Source organism: Rhinopithecus roxellana, chromosome 15 (genome assembly GCF_007565055.1).
Source record: "Rhinopithecus roxellana isolate Shanxi Qingling chromosome 15, ASM756505v1, whole genome shotgun sequence".
NCBI lineage: Eukaryota > Metazoa > Chordata > Mammalia > Primates > Cercopithecidae > Rhinopithecus > Rhinopithecus roxellana.
In genome coordinates, this window is record NC_044563.1 from 91,715,902 (window position 1) to 91,731,166 (window position 15,265).

Consider the following 15,265-nt stretch of genomic DNA (forward strand, 5'->3'; position numbering starts at 1 on the left):
CCCTCATGAAACTCAGTCTACTGCTAGGATAATTAGAGTCAGCATATATTGATGGCTTAGTATTTGTCAGGCAGTGTGTGTTGAGTGCTTTAAACAGTTTACATGCATTTCCTCACTTGTGAGATGGGGATATTAGAAGTACTTATGCATAAAGTTGTTGAGAGAACTGAATAAAAAATATATGCAAAGGGGCCGGGTGCAGTGGTTCACACCTGTAATCCCAGCACTTTGGGAGGCCGAGACGGGCAGATCACGAGATCAGGAGCTCTAGACTAGCCTGACCAACATGGTGAAACCCTGTCTCTACTAAAAATACAAAAATTAGCCAGACATGGTGGTGCATGCCTGTAATCCCAGCTACTCAGGAGGCCGAGGCAGGAGAATCGCTTGAACCCGGGAGGCGGAGGTTGAAGTGAGCCGAGATCGTGCCACTGCACTACAGCCTGGACAAAAGAAGGAGGCGCTGTCTCAGGGAAAAAAAAAAAAAAAAGCAAAGGATCTAGAGCAGGACTCAATCTACATATTCAACCTTTTTTTTCTTTTTTTTTTTTTTTGAAACAGAGTCTCTCTCCTCACCCAGGCTGGAGTCCAGTTGTGTGATCTCGGCTCACTTCAGCCTCAACCTCCCAGGCTCAAGGGATCCTCCCACCTCAGCTTCCTGTAGAGCTGGGACTACACGGGTACGCCACCACACCTGGCTAATTTTTTATTTTTTGTAGAGATGGGGTCTCCCGATGTTGCCTAGGCTTCTCTTGAACTCCTGGGCTCAAGTGATCCTCTGGCGGCAGCCTCCCAAAGTGCTGGGATTACAGGCGTGAGCCACCATGCCTGGCTATTCAACCAATCTTTTTTTTTTTTTTTTTTTGAGACGGAGTTTTGCTCTTTCGCCTGGGCTGGAGTGCAATGGCGCGGTCTCAGCTCACTGCAACTTCCGCTGCCCTCCGGATTCAAGCGATTCTCTTATGTCAGCCTCCCGAGTAGCTGGGATTATAGGCACCCGCCACCACGTCTGGCATTTTTTTTTTTCAGCAGAGACGGGGTTTCACCATGTTGGCCAGGCTGGTCTCGAATTCCTGACCTCAGGTGATCCACCCGCCTTGGTCCCTCAAAGTGCTAGGATTACAGGCGTGAGCCACCGCGCCCTACCTCAACCAATCTTAAGTGTTGTAGTTTTGGGATTATTATTACTTTCTTTACTAGTTAATACAACAACCTTGTGAAATGAGGCTGTTATCATCCCCATTTTACAGATAAGAAAACTGAAGCTTGGTGGATTTAAGAGATCTACCCAAGGCATGTCATACAGTTAATAATAACAGAGGTAGGATTCAAACTCAAATAATGTATTTTCAGCTTATTCTTTCAACCACTTAGCTCCTTGGTCTTCTGTACTCTGGTTAACGTATAAAGTTCAAATTTCCTTTCTATAACAATTGTGCTACATGTCATGGACTTTTCCAGTCAACACGGCAAATGTTAAACTGATAAATGCCAAGGGTCTACTTTATTGCCCCCATTTAATAGTTGAGAAAATAGAGGTTCAGACAGGTCTTATATGGAGGAAGTGGCAGAGCTTGGATTTCAAAACAGGTAAATCTGGCTCCAAAGCCACATTACACTGACTAAAGATTTTCTCCTTAACCTTATTAAAACATAGTCATGGTGAAATTTTCTTTTCATTTTTATAATACACATTTAACCTTCTATTTTCACTGATTCTTAAATTGTATAGTATGACTTTGACTACATGCTTAGACTTGTGTAATGAAGAGTCTTGAAATATAAAAGAAAGAAAATCTTAAGTATTGCCATGAACATTAAAATATACCTTTTATTTTGGAATAATGTTATGTTTTCAAGAAAGTTACGAAGATAGGACAGAGAGTCTATATATACCTCCTCCACTTTCCCCCATTGCTAATATCTTACATTACCATGTTACACTTATAAAAACTAAGAAACTATCAGCAATGAACAAGTGGAATTTCAAATATAAAACATATTACCATTTACATTAGAACCCCCCAAAATCATGCTTACATATAAACCTAACCAAGTATGTATGAGGTATATATATTTATGGAAAGTGACAAAACCCTAATGAAAGATATCAAAGAACTAAATAAAGGAAGAGATATTCCATGTTCATGGATAGGAAGACTCAAAATGGTCAAGATGTCAGTTTTTCCCATCTTGATCTATAGATTCAGTGCAATCTCAATCACAATTCTGGCAAATTATTTTGAGGATATTGACAGACTGATTCCGAAGTTTATATAGAGAGGAAAAAGACCCAGAATAGCCAACTCAATATTCAAGAAGAACAAAGTCAGAGGGCTGACTTCCAGACTTACTTTAAAGCTACAGTAGTCAAGACAGTGTGGCATTGGTGAAAGAATAGACAAATAGATTAACGGAACAGAATAGAGAGCCCAGAAACAGACCCACGTAAATACAGTCAACTAATCTTTGACAAAGGAGTAAAGGAAATATAATGGAGAAAAAAGTCTTTTCAACAAATGGTGCTGGAACAATTTTACATTCACATGCAAAGAAGCAAATCTAGCCACGGACCTTATACCATGCAAAAATGAACTCAAAATGGATCATAGACCTAAATGTAAACTTTAAAACTATCAAACTCCTAGACGATAACAAAGGAGAAAACCTAGATGACTTTGGATTCGGTGATAACTTTTCAGATACACCACCACAGACATGATCGATGAAATAAGTAATTGATAAGCTGGGCTTCGTTAAAATTAAAAATTTCTGCCGTGTGACAGACAATGTCAGGCGAATGAGAAGACGAGGCACAGACAGGGAGAAAATGTTTGCAAATGACACATCTGATAAAGAACTGTTATCCAGAATATACAAAGAACTATTAAAAATCAATAATAAGAAAATGAACAACCCAATTTAAAAAATGGGCAAAAGACCTGAACAGACACCTTACCAAAGAAGATAAACAGATGGCAAGTAAGTATCGAAAAGATGTTCAACATCATATGTTATTAGGGAATTGCAAATTAAAACGACGAGAGATACCACTATATATGTATCAGAATGGTCAAAATCAAAACTCTGATGATGTCAAATACTGGCAAAGACGTGGTGGAGTAATGGGAACTCTCATTCATGGATGGTGGGAATGAAAAATGGCACAACCACTTTGGAATGTTTACTTTTGTAAAACTATGCAGTTTTTTTAATTTTAATTTTAATTTTTGTTTTTTTACAAAACTATGTAAAAAAACTATGTAAAACATGCAGGGTTTTTTTTGTTTGTTTTGTTTTGTTTTTTTTACAAAACTGAACATACCCTTACTGTGCAATCTATCAGTCATGCTCTTTGGTACTTACCAAAATGAATTGAGAATTCATACCTACACAAAAATGTGCATGTGGATGGTTGTATTTACTTTATTGGTAATTGCCAAAACTTGGAAGCAACTAAGATATCTTTCAGTAGGTGAATGGATAAATGAACTGCGGTACATCCAGATGATGGAATATTATTCGGTGCTAAAACAAAATGAACTATCAAGCCATGAAAAGACATGGAGGAAACTTAAATGCATATTACTAGGCGAAAGAGCCGAGTTGAAAAGCCTACATACTATATAACTCCAACAATCTGGAAAAGGTAAAACTATGGAGATAGTAAAAAGATCAGTGAATGCCAGGAGTTAGGAGAGACGGAGGGATTAATAGGCAGAACACAGCAGATTTGAGGGCAGTGAAACTATTCTGTATGATAATACAATGGTGGATATATATCATTATATATTTATCAAAACACATGGAATGTACAACACCAAGAATGAACCCTAATGTATACTATGGACTTTGGATGATAATGATGTATCAATGTAGGTTCATCAGTTGTAACAAATGTACCACTGTGGTGGCAGTTGTCAATAGTGGAGAGGGTGTGTATGTGTAGGGACAGCAAGTGTATGAGAACTCTCTGTACTTTCAGCTCAATTTTGCTGGGAACCTAAAATTGCTCTAAAAAACAAAGTTTAATTACAATTTCTTCTCATTTACTATTTAAATATAGTCTTTGCTGTTAATAACAAAAATAAAGGCTGGGTGTAGTGGCTCATGCCTGTAATCCCAGCACTTTGGGAGGCTGAGTGGGTGGATCACCTGAGGTCAGGAGTTCGAGACCAGCCTGACCAACATGGTGAAACCCTGTCTCTACTAAAAATAAAAAATTTGCTGGGAGTGGTGGTGTGCGCCCATAATCCCAGCTACTCAGGAGGCTGAGGCAGGAGAATCGCTTGAACCCAGGAGGTGGAGGTTGCAGTGAGCCAAGATCATGCCGCTGCACTCCAACCTGGGCGACAAGAGCACAACTCCGTCTAAAAAATAATAATAATAATAATAAAAATGAAGTGTATTAACTTTTTAAAAAAATTTAAAAACTAAGAAACGAACATTAGTACATAAATATTAACCAAATACAGATGTTATTTGAATTTTACCATTTTTTTCCATTAATGGCTTCTTCCTGTTTCGGGATCCACTTCAGAGTCCCACATTGCATTTACTTGTCATATTTCCTCAGTTTCCTCTGGTCTACGACAGTGTCTCATTCTTTCATTGTTTTTCATGACCTTAACAGTCTTGAGGAGTACTGACCAGGCATCCTGTAGAATGTCCTCCAAACTGGGTTTGTGTGATATTTTTTTTTTCATACTTTGACTGGGGTTATACTATGAACTTTTTCATTTGAAAAGGAAAAGGAAAATATTCCCAAAGAAATTATAAGAAAAATCATCAGCCTCTGACCCACACCAGTCTTGTTTTTTGTTTTTCTGTTTTAAATTCAACAACAATTTATTAATGACCTACTATGTGTCAGGCATTGTTCTAGACATTGAGGATGCATTAAGGACAACCAGTTTAGATAGGATTATCATAAAAGGCCTCTTTGAAGATTTAACATTTGAGAAGCCCAAATGACAAGATTAAACTAGCTAAGAGAAAGATCTGGGGGAAGAACATTTCAGGGAAAGGAAATAACTACTACAAAGGCTTTGGGGCAGAGACAAACTTTATGTATTTAGAAAGCCCAATAAAGGCAGAGTGGCTGGGTCATTGAGTGTAAGAGGAAGAGTGCCAGATGACTGGAGCAAGACAGACAGGGGCTCGATTACATTGGCTCTCACAGGCTATGGCAAAGAATATGAATTTTATTCTAAGAGGGATGAGATGTCTTTGGAAGATTTGGGAGGGATATGACATATTTTTGAAAGATCACTCTGGTTGCTCTATGGAATATGGATTGTTGAGGGATAAGATTAGAAACAGGAACCCAGTTAGGAGGTAACTGCAGTAGTTCAGGCAAAAGGATAAAGTAATTGGAGTGGGATGTGCAGTAGTGGATAGAAAGAAAAGTAGATGGATTTGAGATGTGTTTCAGAGGTGGAAGCAACAGCCCATATGAAGGGATTGAATGTAAGATGAAGAGTCTCAGGTTTTTGGTTTGATAAACTGAATTGATGATGGTGTAATTTAGCAAGGTTGGGGAGAACTGATAGAGGATATGTTACAGGAGGTAGAGAACGCTTGGAAATCAAATGTTCTGTTCAGGTCAAGTTTAAATTTGGGATGTATTGAGCTATTAAAAAGGTAGATGTATGAGTTTACAGCCTATGGGAGAGGTAAGGACTGGAGACATAAAATTCACATATAAAGTAAATAAACACATATCCACATAATCTCAGTAACAATATATTAGGAAGAGTAGGCATATATTTGTATTTGTCCATTTGTTCATTAATCCATTCATGAATCCACATACTTATTCCACAAATATTCATTGCATACTTACCAACCTATTAGGCTCTCCTGCAATAGTCAAGCCAGTGGCCTATAAAGAAAAGAGTGTGCAATCAGAAAAGGGGGATTGTGGGAAGAAAATGTTAGACTTTCTTTTTCTATTTATTTTAATCTAAAAACACAAAATTAAATTTTACTTATATTGAATATATAAACACTGGCATCTCACTATTCCTGAATGAAAAGTGTGAGTTCGGCAACGTAGAGAATTCAGAGATTCCTTCATTTTCTTTTAGTATGTTGTGACTTATTCCAGTTTATGTGTGCTGAGTTAAGTAGATTTATCAATTACATTCTTATTTCATTATATCAACCTGTCCTAAAATGAAAGTGGCTAAAAAGGATTTCTGAAAAGACAACATGAGTTTGAAACAATACTGCAAGCATAAGCAAAAAAGATGATGACAGATGACATTTCTACTTCTAGTGTGAGCACCACAGCACTGGCCAGCACTACAGAAGACACCTTACTAAGTCATGGGATGACATTTTGAAAATAGAAGTTTGGAAATATTTCCATCATGTGATTTTGATGCAAAAATGATATATGTGAGCCACCCAAGGCTGGAACTGTGGTGAAGCAAATGGTTTTCAATGTGAAAACCATTCACCCTGGGCAGAAAATTTAAGGGGTGGTGCCAAAAATTCAATAATCAAGACAACTAATCTTAATGCAATATTTTAAAAAGTCAAAATTCATCTTAATCCATGATAATCAAAATATCAAAACCTTAAAGACAACATCTATAACCCCTCAAAACTCATACATGAATGCTTAAAACTTGAAGACAGAAATTTTCAACCTCTTAAAAATCTTCTAAGCAATTTATTCCAAAGAACTTTGAATCATTTGTGAAAATATAAAAATGCAACGTCTTCTAGTTGATGTCAGGAAAGATGGAACACTACTAGTTGAATTTCAGTAAAAACCTTTGCATGGTTGGTGGATGGAATGGATAAAAATGAAACTTTTTTTTTTTAAATCTTTCTAAACATGCATTGGAAAGAATGGCCAAGGATGTACTTCTTCCTTTAGGATCTACATCTTTGTGAGTTACCCTTTTTTTCAGCTTATGACAGTCATTAAAACCAAGTACAGAAGTAACTTGACGTTGAATCAGACATTTTAATAACTATTTCACAAAGTATTAAAGATTTTTAAAATTAATGTAACTTAGTCAATCATATTGATTTCCCTAAATATTTTTAGTGGGAATAACAAAGATTTTTATACCATTAATATGGAAAATAACTCAGTTATTTTAAATGTTTATTTCATCTTTGTCTTAGCCTTTTTACATTTTACAAATGTTTTGTAATTCTGCACACAGAAGGACACGTATAAAACTTATATAAGTATATGGTTTTTTTTGGTAACGGGATTACAATAAAAAAAAGTTTGGAGAACACAAGTGCAGGCACTTAATGCTGTGGGTGTTAGGAACACGACAAGATTATATTGTCTCAGCACGCTCTAAGATCACTGCATCCATAAAAGTCTTCATGAAGGAGCCCCGCTGAGTCTCCATAATGAAAGTAGGATTTGGAAAAATGACTACAGCAAACTTTGTTTAGTATAACACAAAGCGCCATGCTTACTGCTGGAGAAGATTAAATTTCTCCAAAAACGTTAACGGAGATCACAGGTTGAAGCATACGCAGCTCTACTCTTGGAGGCTAGCTCAGTCTCAGACTTGGCCCTGATGGAGAAGGAAGTTCTGTGGAAGGGGGCAGGGGAGCGCCTCTCCAATGTAGTTGCGGGGGGCGGGCGGTGAGGACACCGCTTCATAAGGGAAGGGGTGGCTGCCTCCCCCAGCAGGGGGTGGCCCCTGAGGTCCCTCCAGCTGGGGCCGTTGAGAAGGAGGGTGGGGAGAGGGGAAAAGAACGTCAGGAGAGTGAACGGGAGCAAATAAAACGCTGTTCATTCCGACTGGAAGGGCCAGAGTCGTGTCTAAGCGCGGGGGCCGGGAGGTGACCCGCGGTGGTATCTCTACCAGGACGAGGCCTCGGGTATCTGAAGAGGGGATGACGTCCAGGCGCTTTGCTAACGGGAAGCCAGAAGGGTATGAGTTGCTAGGTCAGCGAAGGAACTTTCGGCTGATCTTTCCCTGCTGGGCAGAATCGGAAGAGCCCCAGAAAGCAGGGAGGACAGTGGGCCTGGTCCTTCCCCGGCCGGCAGAGGGAGTCCCGAGATGGAACGTCCAGCTCTCCTCTAACGAAAAGCGTTTGCATGGCTGTCTTGCCAATTCTGTACTTCCCGGGGCTGAGGAAGAGCCGAGGTGACTAGAAGCGAGCGACAAGTGCCGGCCACCTCGGGCGCCAGGCGCCGGGCTTGAAGCCCGACGGGCCGAATTCTCGCGAGAGCGGCCGCCGCCATTTTTCCATTGATTGCAGCGGACTGGGGGAGGGGCCGACGACGACGGCGGCGGTGGTAGCGGCGGCGGCGGCGGCGGCGGAGCCCTGGGTCGGTGTCTGCGCGCTGGTGTCTGAGGCCCAGGGTGAGGCCTCCGCGATTGCTGGAGCGCAGGCGGCGGAGAGGATGACTGCCGTTGCCATTCTCTCTTGAGCTAGCGAGCCGCCGCCACCCTCCACCCTCCCCCGGCAGGGCGGAGAGGAGCGGCCGGAGTCAGCGATGGTGCCCGGCGAGGAGAACCAACTGGTTCCGAAAGAGGTGAGGGGCCCCACAGGAGGTTAGGCCTGAGGCCTGCGGCCGCTCCCGGCAACACAGGCCCGGGCCGGGGTTCGGCTGCGGGCCCGGCCGGGGTGCAGGCTCGGCTGTGGGGGAAGGAGGAGGCATGAGGCAGTCGGGGGTGGACGGTGGGTGCGGCGAGCAGTTGGGAGACCCGCTGGCTCTGGGGGTCGGGGAGCGGACCTCCTGCCTCGGGTTTTATGGGGCTGGACGAATAAAGGAGCGGACGGGAAGGAATCAGGTTCTACTTTAGGGGAGAAGGTGGCCTTTTAAGTTCTTGTTTAACGTGTCGAGCCGAGAGAGATCATTTCAAAGAAAACATTCTGGAACAGTTGCCTATGGGCACGGCAGGGTGACGGTGCGGCTTCAGGGTTTGACAGTGGCAGCGTATAGCTTTCAGCGCTTGTGAAATCTACACCCAAGTGAGATCTGTGGGAGGGCAGACTTAACTGTTACGACTTTTTTTCAACTCCTGTTACTTGGTAGTACTATTGGCCTGTTTAAATGAGGCCTACTGAAGATCGTGGAAAAGTAGTACATGGGACATTAATGTAAAGGAAGGAGATAGGAGAACATTACCATATGGAGAGCTGAACTCTTTTTTTCTTTTTGAGGTTGGGTTGTGTATGCCAATTTGAGTGACTTCTTAAATTCTTAAAAGCAAGTGATACGAGAAGCCTTGACTAGTTGGGTTCTCTTGAATAGTAGTAGAAGATTAAGGGTAGAATCCAGCACTGGCCAGCGAATTTCAATATATTAATAGTATCTCTGTTGGCTTTATAAATATCTTCGGCGTATTCAAACGTGTATTTTTAACTGGCTGATCATCAGGCTAATGCTTTGGATTTTTATTTATCATATACCTTAAATAGAGACAAGTGTTGGATTGAAATTAGCTATGTGGAATCTTGAAATTTATGAGTGATCATTACAGATTCTTAAATTTTTTTGTGCCTGTTTTACTTGTTTTGTAGCAATTCTTTGCTACTTAAGCAAGCACTGACACCATGCAAAGGTGATATTATTGGAGTCATGTACCTGTATGATACAGGTATTTTCCCAGCTTTGTCAGATGGACAGTGATAGTTGTTTTGCAAGGACGATTTTTGTAAAAGGCAGAGAGTTATGTGTCAGTATGTGTTCATCAAGCGTCACCAACTCTGTGCAAAGCAGATAAGCAGATAAGTTAATCAGAATTCTTGCCTTGGGAACTTTCTGAGCTACTAAGAAAGTGAACACTAGTGTTTGTTGAACTCCAATTAGGGACTAGGTACTTTACCACATAAGTAATTATGCAGGGAAGGAAGTGATAGGTGCTGTAAGAAAGGTGTAAATATGTATTTCGTTTTAGAGCTTCATATTGCTGGTTTTCATTTTTATAAAAATATTCTTTCTCAATTTTTTTGAGCGTTAGAAAAATATCATATAGTTGGAACTCTGCTTTAAGAAAACCCAACATTAGATTTTTTTCCCTATTAACTTGATTTATAGAAAACATGATAGAATAATAGATACCGAGCGTTGTAGAAACATCTGTTGTGTAAAAAGTGATAGCAGCAATGAAAGTTTAAAGATTAAATGCCTGTCCTTTAAGACTAAATCCCTTCCCTAAGGCTTTACATTCATCGCAACTTTTTTCCCCCTCCTTTCTACTTTTTATGGACCATATGCCTTTATTGTCTATTCCTTAGTCTCATCTTTAGTCTTCTTTTTCCGTGGTTCCTTTCATGATTCCTGGAAGCATAATCTGTGGTTCTTACCTTTTATAGCTAGCCAACTAGCTTTTTCTTCTTTGATGGCCACACTCATTCTTTGTTAAAGTGATTGCCTCCACTTCCATATTTGCTTCTGGATTACTGGAAACTTTATGAAAGTCACCAGTTATCTCTTAAATGACCAAAATCTTTGGCTTTTTTTTTTTTCTTGCCTCTTCTGCTCTTTGAATTCTCTGCAGGATTTGATAGTTTTTTAAAAAACAATTTCTTTATTTTAGTGATACTCCACTTTTCTGGTCATTTTCCCACCTGTTTGTCCTATCTGCCCACTCATTTAGTCAAGGCCTTTCTCATCTTTTTTGTATTCTTTTTTTTTTTTTTTTTTTTGAGACGGAGGCTCGCTCTGTCCCCCAGGCTGGAGTGCAGTGGCGCGATCTCGGCTCACTGCAAGCTCCGCCTCCCGGGTTCACGCCATTCTCCTGCCTCAGCCTCCCGAGTAGCTGGGACTACAGGCGCCGCCACCTCGCCCGGCTAATTTTTTGTATTTTTAGTAAAGACGGGGTTTCACCGTGTTAGCCAGGATGGTCTTGATCTCTTGACCTCGTGATCCGCCCGCCTCGGCCTCCCAAAGTACTGGGATTACAGGCGTGAGCCACCGCGCCCGGCTTTTGTATTCTTAATTAGCACTTTTGTGTGATCCTTGAAGCTCCCGGACAGGTCCTTTTAAGTAGTAGTAGAATCATACAGTGCTAGAGCTAAGAGAAAGCATAATCATCATCTAAGTTATCCCTCCACTTTACAGTTGAGGGAATTAGGCCCGGAAGATTGAAAGTGACTTGTTCAGGGTCAAATAATGAATAAATGGCAGACCTAGTGCTAGAACTCACGTCCTCTGGTACTATTTCCTTGATTATACTCTATTTTACAGAGCCCTCCATGTAATTTAGAGGCTCTGTAAGAAGAGTTTGTAACTCTAAGTACATATACCATGTGAAAATAAATGGCAAATTAAAAAATTTGTTGCATTTATTTTAATGACTTATTATCAATCTAAAGATTTTTTTTTTTTTTTTGAGGACCTTTGTATAGGGAACCTCTGACCCCTACTAGATTTAGATTTTGGTTAGATGTGGGCATGTGTGCATGCATGTGTTGATGTGTATAGTTGTTCAGTGAATAATATATTTTGGTCCTTGAAGCTCAAGGACAGATGTACCTTTAGAGGACTCTTGAAGAAGACAGCTTAGTGTAGTACAGGCATTGGCAAACCACGGCCAGTGGTCCAGATCAGTTCATAGCCTGTTTTTGTATGGCCCGTGAGTTAAGAATGAGTTTTACATTTTCAAATTGTTGAAGAAAAAAAGTCAGAAGAATTATAATAGTCTGTGACACATGAAAATAATATGCAATTCAAATTTTAGTCTTGGAACAGCTATGCTATTTATTTAGTATTTTTGTATTGCTACGACAGCGGAGATGAGTAGTTGCTACAGAGACTCTATGCAGGATAAATTTGAAATTACTTAGGTTGGTATTCAAGGCCCAGTACAATTGATTCTGGCCACAACCTGTCCTTCCAGCTTATCTCTTCTCCCATGAAACAGGTTTTTAATGTAGTCAAACAGGTTTCTCTCTAACTTGCATTTCGCTTCTATTTGTGCTGTCCCCTCCTTCCTGTTCAAAACCTTCATACACATTTTTCCATAAGTACCTCATATCTCAATTATTCTAAATAGCCTTTTCTGACCATTTTAACCTTAGAGATTTCTCCCTCTTAGAAGACCTTTATGTGGGAATAGAATTCATTTGGCAATTACAAGATGGTGCTTGGTGACATCTATTATGATCTGAAACTGTAATCTACATTTTATATATTATTTGTTGTGAATTCCTTGACAAGAAAGACTTTGTGTGTTTCTCTTTCTTTGTTTTTCATTTTTGTAGGTTTGTATTATAGGTTTAAGACAGCGTCTTTCCTGGAGCAGATATTCAGTAAATATTCGTTGGTGTGGTGACAGGGTTGTAAGCAAATTTAGCATTCTAACCAATTATCCTGTCCTTGGAGGTTTTCCACAGCATCATTGGCAAGCTATTTTCCAACTTTTGCTTTAATACATACTTTCATGACTAATCTTTGATAACATCTTTGTCTTAGAAGAGATCTGTTATTTTTTAAGTTTTTGAGTTGAGAGAAGTCTAGATCTCTATAGCTGCCATCTTTTGATAGTTGCCTTACAGAAATGTTAAAGCATTTCCCATTGGATAGTTTTTCTCATCATTGAAGATGGAAGAGGGCAGCACGAGAACTAACCTCTTCTGTTCTGAGTCTGAGCATCCTCAGTTCTTTAACTGTTAGTTCCTCTCTTTTGGACATAATCAAGGGTTTTTAGTATTCTTCCTAAATTGTTGTACCCAGAAAGAGCAAAGAGAGTGGTATCTTCATTGTGGTGAAGAACAAAGCTTTTCACCTGTTTCATTCTGCTATATGTCTTTTAATTGTAGTATATTGATTTCGGCTTTGAGGTCTCTTTTAATATCATCCCAAGTTTAATTATTGTTTGGTTGCTATTCTGTTATTCTGTTTTCTTATAAGGATGTGTGTCATTAATATTCATTGAGTACTCACTGTGCATCTTACTGTATTCTGCCAAATAGGAAAAACTGAGAATAGAAAAATTTGTTCTCTCAAGTATCTTATAGAATAATCAAGGATAAGGTACACATTTACTGATGCTTTAAAAATAATACTTAAACTGCAGTACTTAAAGTAGTGCTCATGGACTCTGTAAATCCAGAGAAAATGGAAAAAATGAAGGAAAAAGAATAGAAATGTAAATTCTTTATCTTTGGATTTTTTTTCTCCTGTCTTTCATGCAATCACTACTTCTGTCTGGAACTGGTTTTGGCATCTAATGATGATGATGATAGTAATAGCCAGTATTTATTGAGCATTTATTTATATACCAGATACTGTTGGTTGTTCTTTGTATTAACTCATTTGAGCTTCACAGCAACCTCAGAGTGCATATATAAGACATATTGATAGCAAAAACAACTTGTTTTTATTTCTATTGTCTGACTTCTTATAAAATCCATTCATCAGTATCTTTTATAGAACATATCAAATGCAGGTTCTTTTAATTTTATTTTTCCTAAATTAAATTACCTGAGGAAATGTGCTGCAATTGTCCTTTTTGATTTTACTGATTCTTTTAAAATGAGCCTTTTTCTTAAATTTCAGATGTTGACTCTTACCAGTAAGAGACACGTTTGTCAAGTTATACCTGCCAGGGTTGTAAACAAATTGGAGTGTTTAATAAAAGTCAGTATTTTAGATATCATTGGAAATGCTCATTTAATGAATGAAAGCAAAGCTGAATGCAGAGTTGTATATGATTCTAATTTTGTTGAGGAAAAATTAACAATTTAGGGTTATATGCATTGAAAGATCAGAAGGAATACACTAATATTAAGAGTTGCTATTTCTGGATGTCTGGATTATTGGGATATATATTTAGACTTTCATATTTAAAAATGAGCATGTATATTATTTTCAAAAACAGAAATGGAGATGATCTGATTGTAGTTTCGGGGGTATTTACATAGTGTTGTTAATTTTTTGTGCTCACAGTTTTCCTATTTCCCCTCTCCTCTTACTCTGTATATTTGCCTTGAGTAATCGGATCCACTTGTATAACTTCAACCTTTGATTGTGATTTACACATTTATATCTCCAGCCCTGAGCCCTTCTAGATTCAGATTTCCACTTGCATACTGGATATCTCTACTTGGTTGTACTCTAGGACCCACAAATTAAATATAGGTAATATCAAGCTTATTTCTTCTTCCCTTCTCGCAACCCAGTTCTTGGTGTTCTCCTGTTTCAGTTAGTGTTATCGCCATCTATTTATATGCTTAAGTTAGAACAGTTTTTGACTCCTCTCTTTTCCTTTTTCTCACATGTAGTTCACCACTTAGAAAATATTTCTGTGGGCCGGGCGCGGTGGCTGAAGCCTGTAATCCCAGCACTTTGGGAGGCCGAGACAGGCGGATCACGAGGTCAGGAGATCAAGACCATCCTGGCTAACACGGTGAAACCCCGTCTCTACTAAAAAATACAAAAAAAAAACTAGCCGGGCGAGGTGGCAGGCGCCTGTAGTCCCAGCTACTCGGGAGGCTAAGGCAGGAGAATGGCGTAAACCCGGAACGCAGAGCTTGCAGTGAGCTGAGATTGCGCCACTGCACTCCAGCCTGGGGGACAGAGCAAGACTCCGTCTCAACAAAAAGAAAAGAAAGAAAGAAAGAAAGAAAGAAAGAAAGAAAGAAAATATTTCTGTGTCCTTATCTTTCTCTCCATGGCTCTGCCTTTGTCTAATTATTGTGTTTTCTCCAATGTGACCTTTCTAATTGGTCACTCTGCTTCCAAGGCCTTTCCTTTCCTAACCATCCTCCCCACAACTGCCAGGGTTACTTACCAAAACAGATGAGATTAAGATTTACCTGTTTTAAAGTTTATAATTATTACCCTCTGATTGCAATTTGAATGATAGGTACTATTTGTAAACAGTATGTGCTAGACACTATGCTAACCAGTTTACATATATTATCTCATTTGACAGTGTGATAGTATTAGCTATTATTCTTCATTATCCATTTTACACATGAAGAAACTAGGCTTAAAGATGTTAAGTAACTTGCTCAAAGTTACATAGCTGTTTGATTCTAAATCAAGGTAGCTTTAACCAGTGGGAAAGTCCTTGATAATATGGACTCAGTTGATTTTTTAAATTTATTTTTATCGAAGTTATATTTAATACATGCACATATTTATAAGAGTTAAATAGCTCTGCAGAACTACAGTCACTTGTCACTTAATGACAAGGATCTATTCTGAGAAATGCATCGTTAGACATCATCTGAACATGATACAATGTGCTTGCATAAACCTAGATGCTTTAGCCTACTACACACCTAGGCTATATGGCATAGCCTATTGCTCCTAGGCTAG

The 15,265-nt window shown here is 39.3% G+C and overlaps 1 protein-coding gene across 1 annotated transcript in view; it reads left to right on the forward strand.

Annotated features, from left to right (window-relative positions):
* Positions 1-7,881: 7,881 nt before the first annotated feature.
* LOC115893638 (ubiquitin carboxyl-terminal hydrolase 47-like) overlaps positions 7,882-15,265 on the forward strand; it is a 51,687-nt gene continuing 44,303 nt past the window's right edge. Inside the window, exon 1 of the mRNA XM_030918650.1 lies at positions 7,882-8,524. Within this exon, the coding sequence (XP_030774510.1) occupies positions 8,486-8,524 (39 nt within the window). The 5' untranslated portion in view covers positions 7,882-8,485. The remainder of the gene's footprint in view (positions 8,525-15,265) is intronic.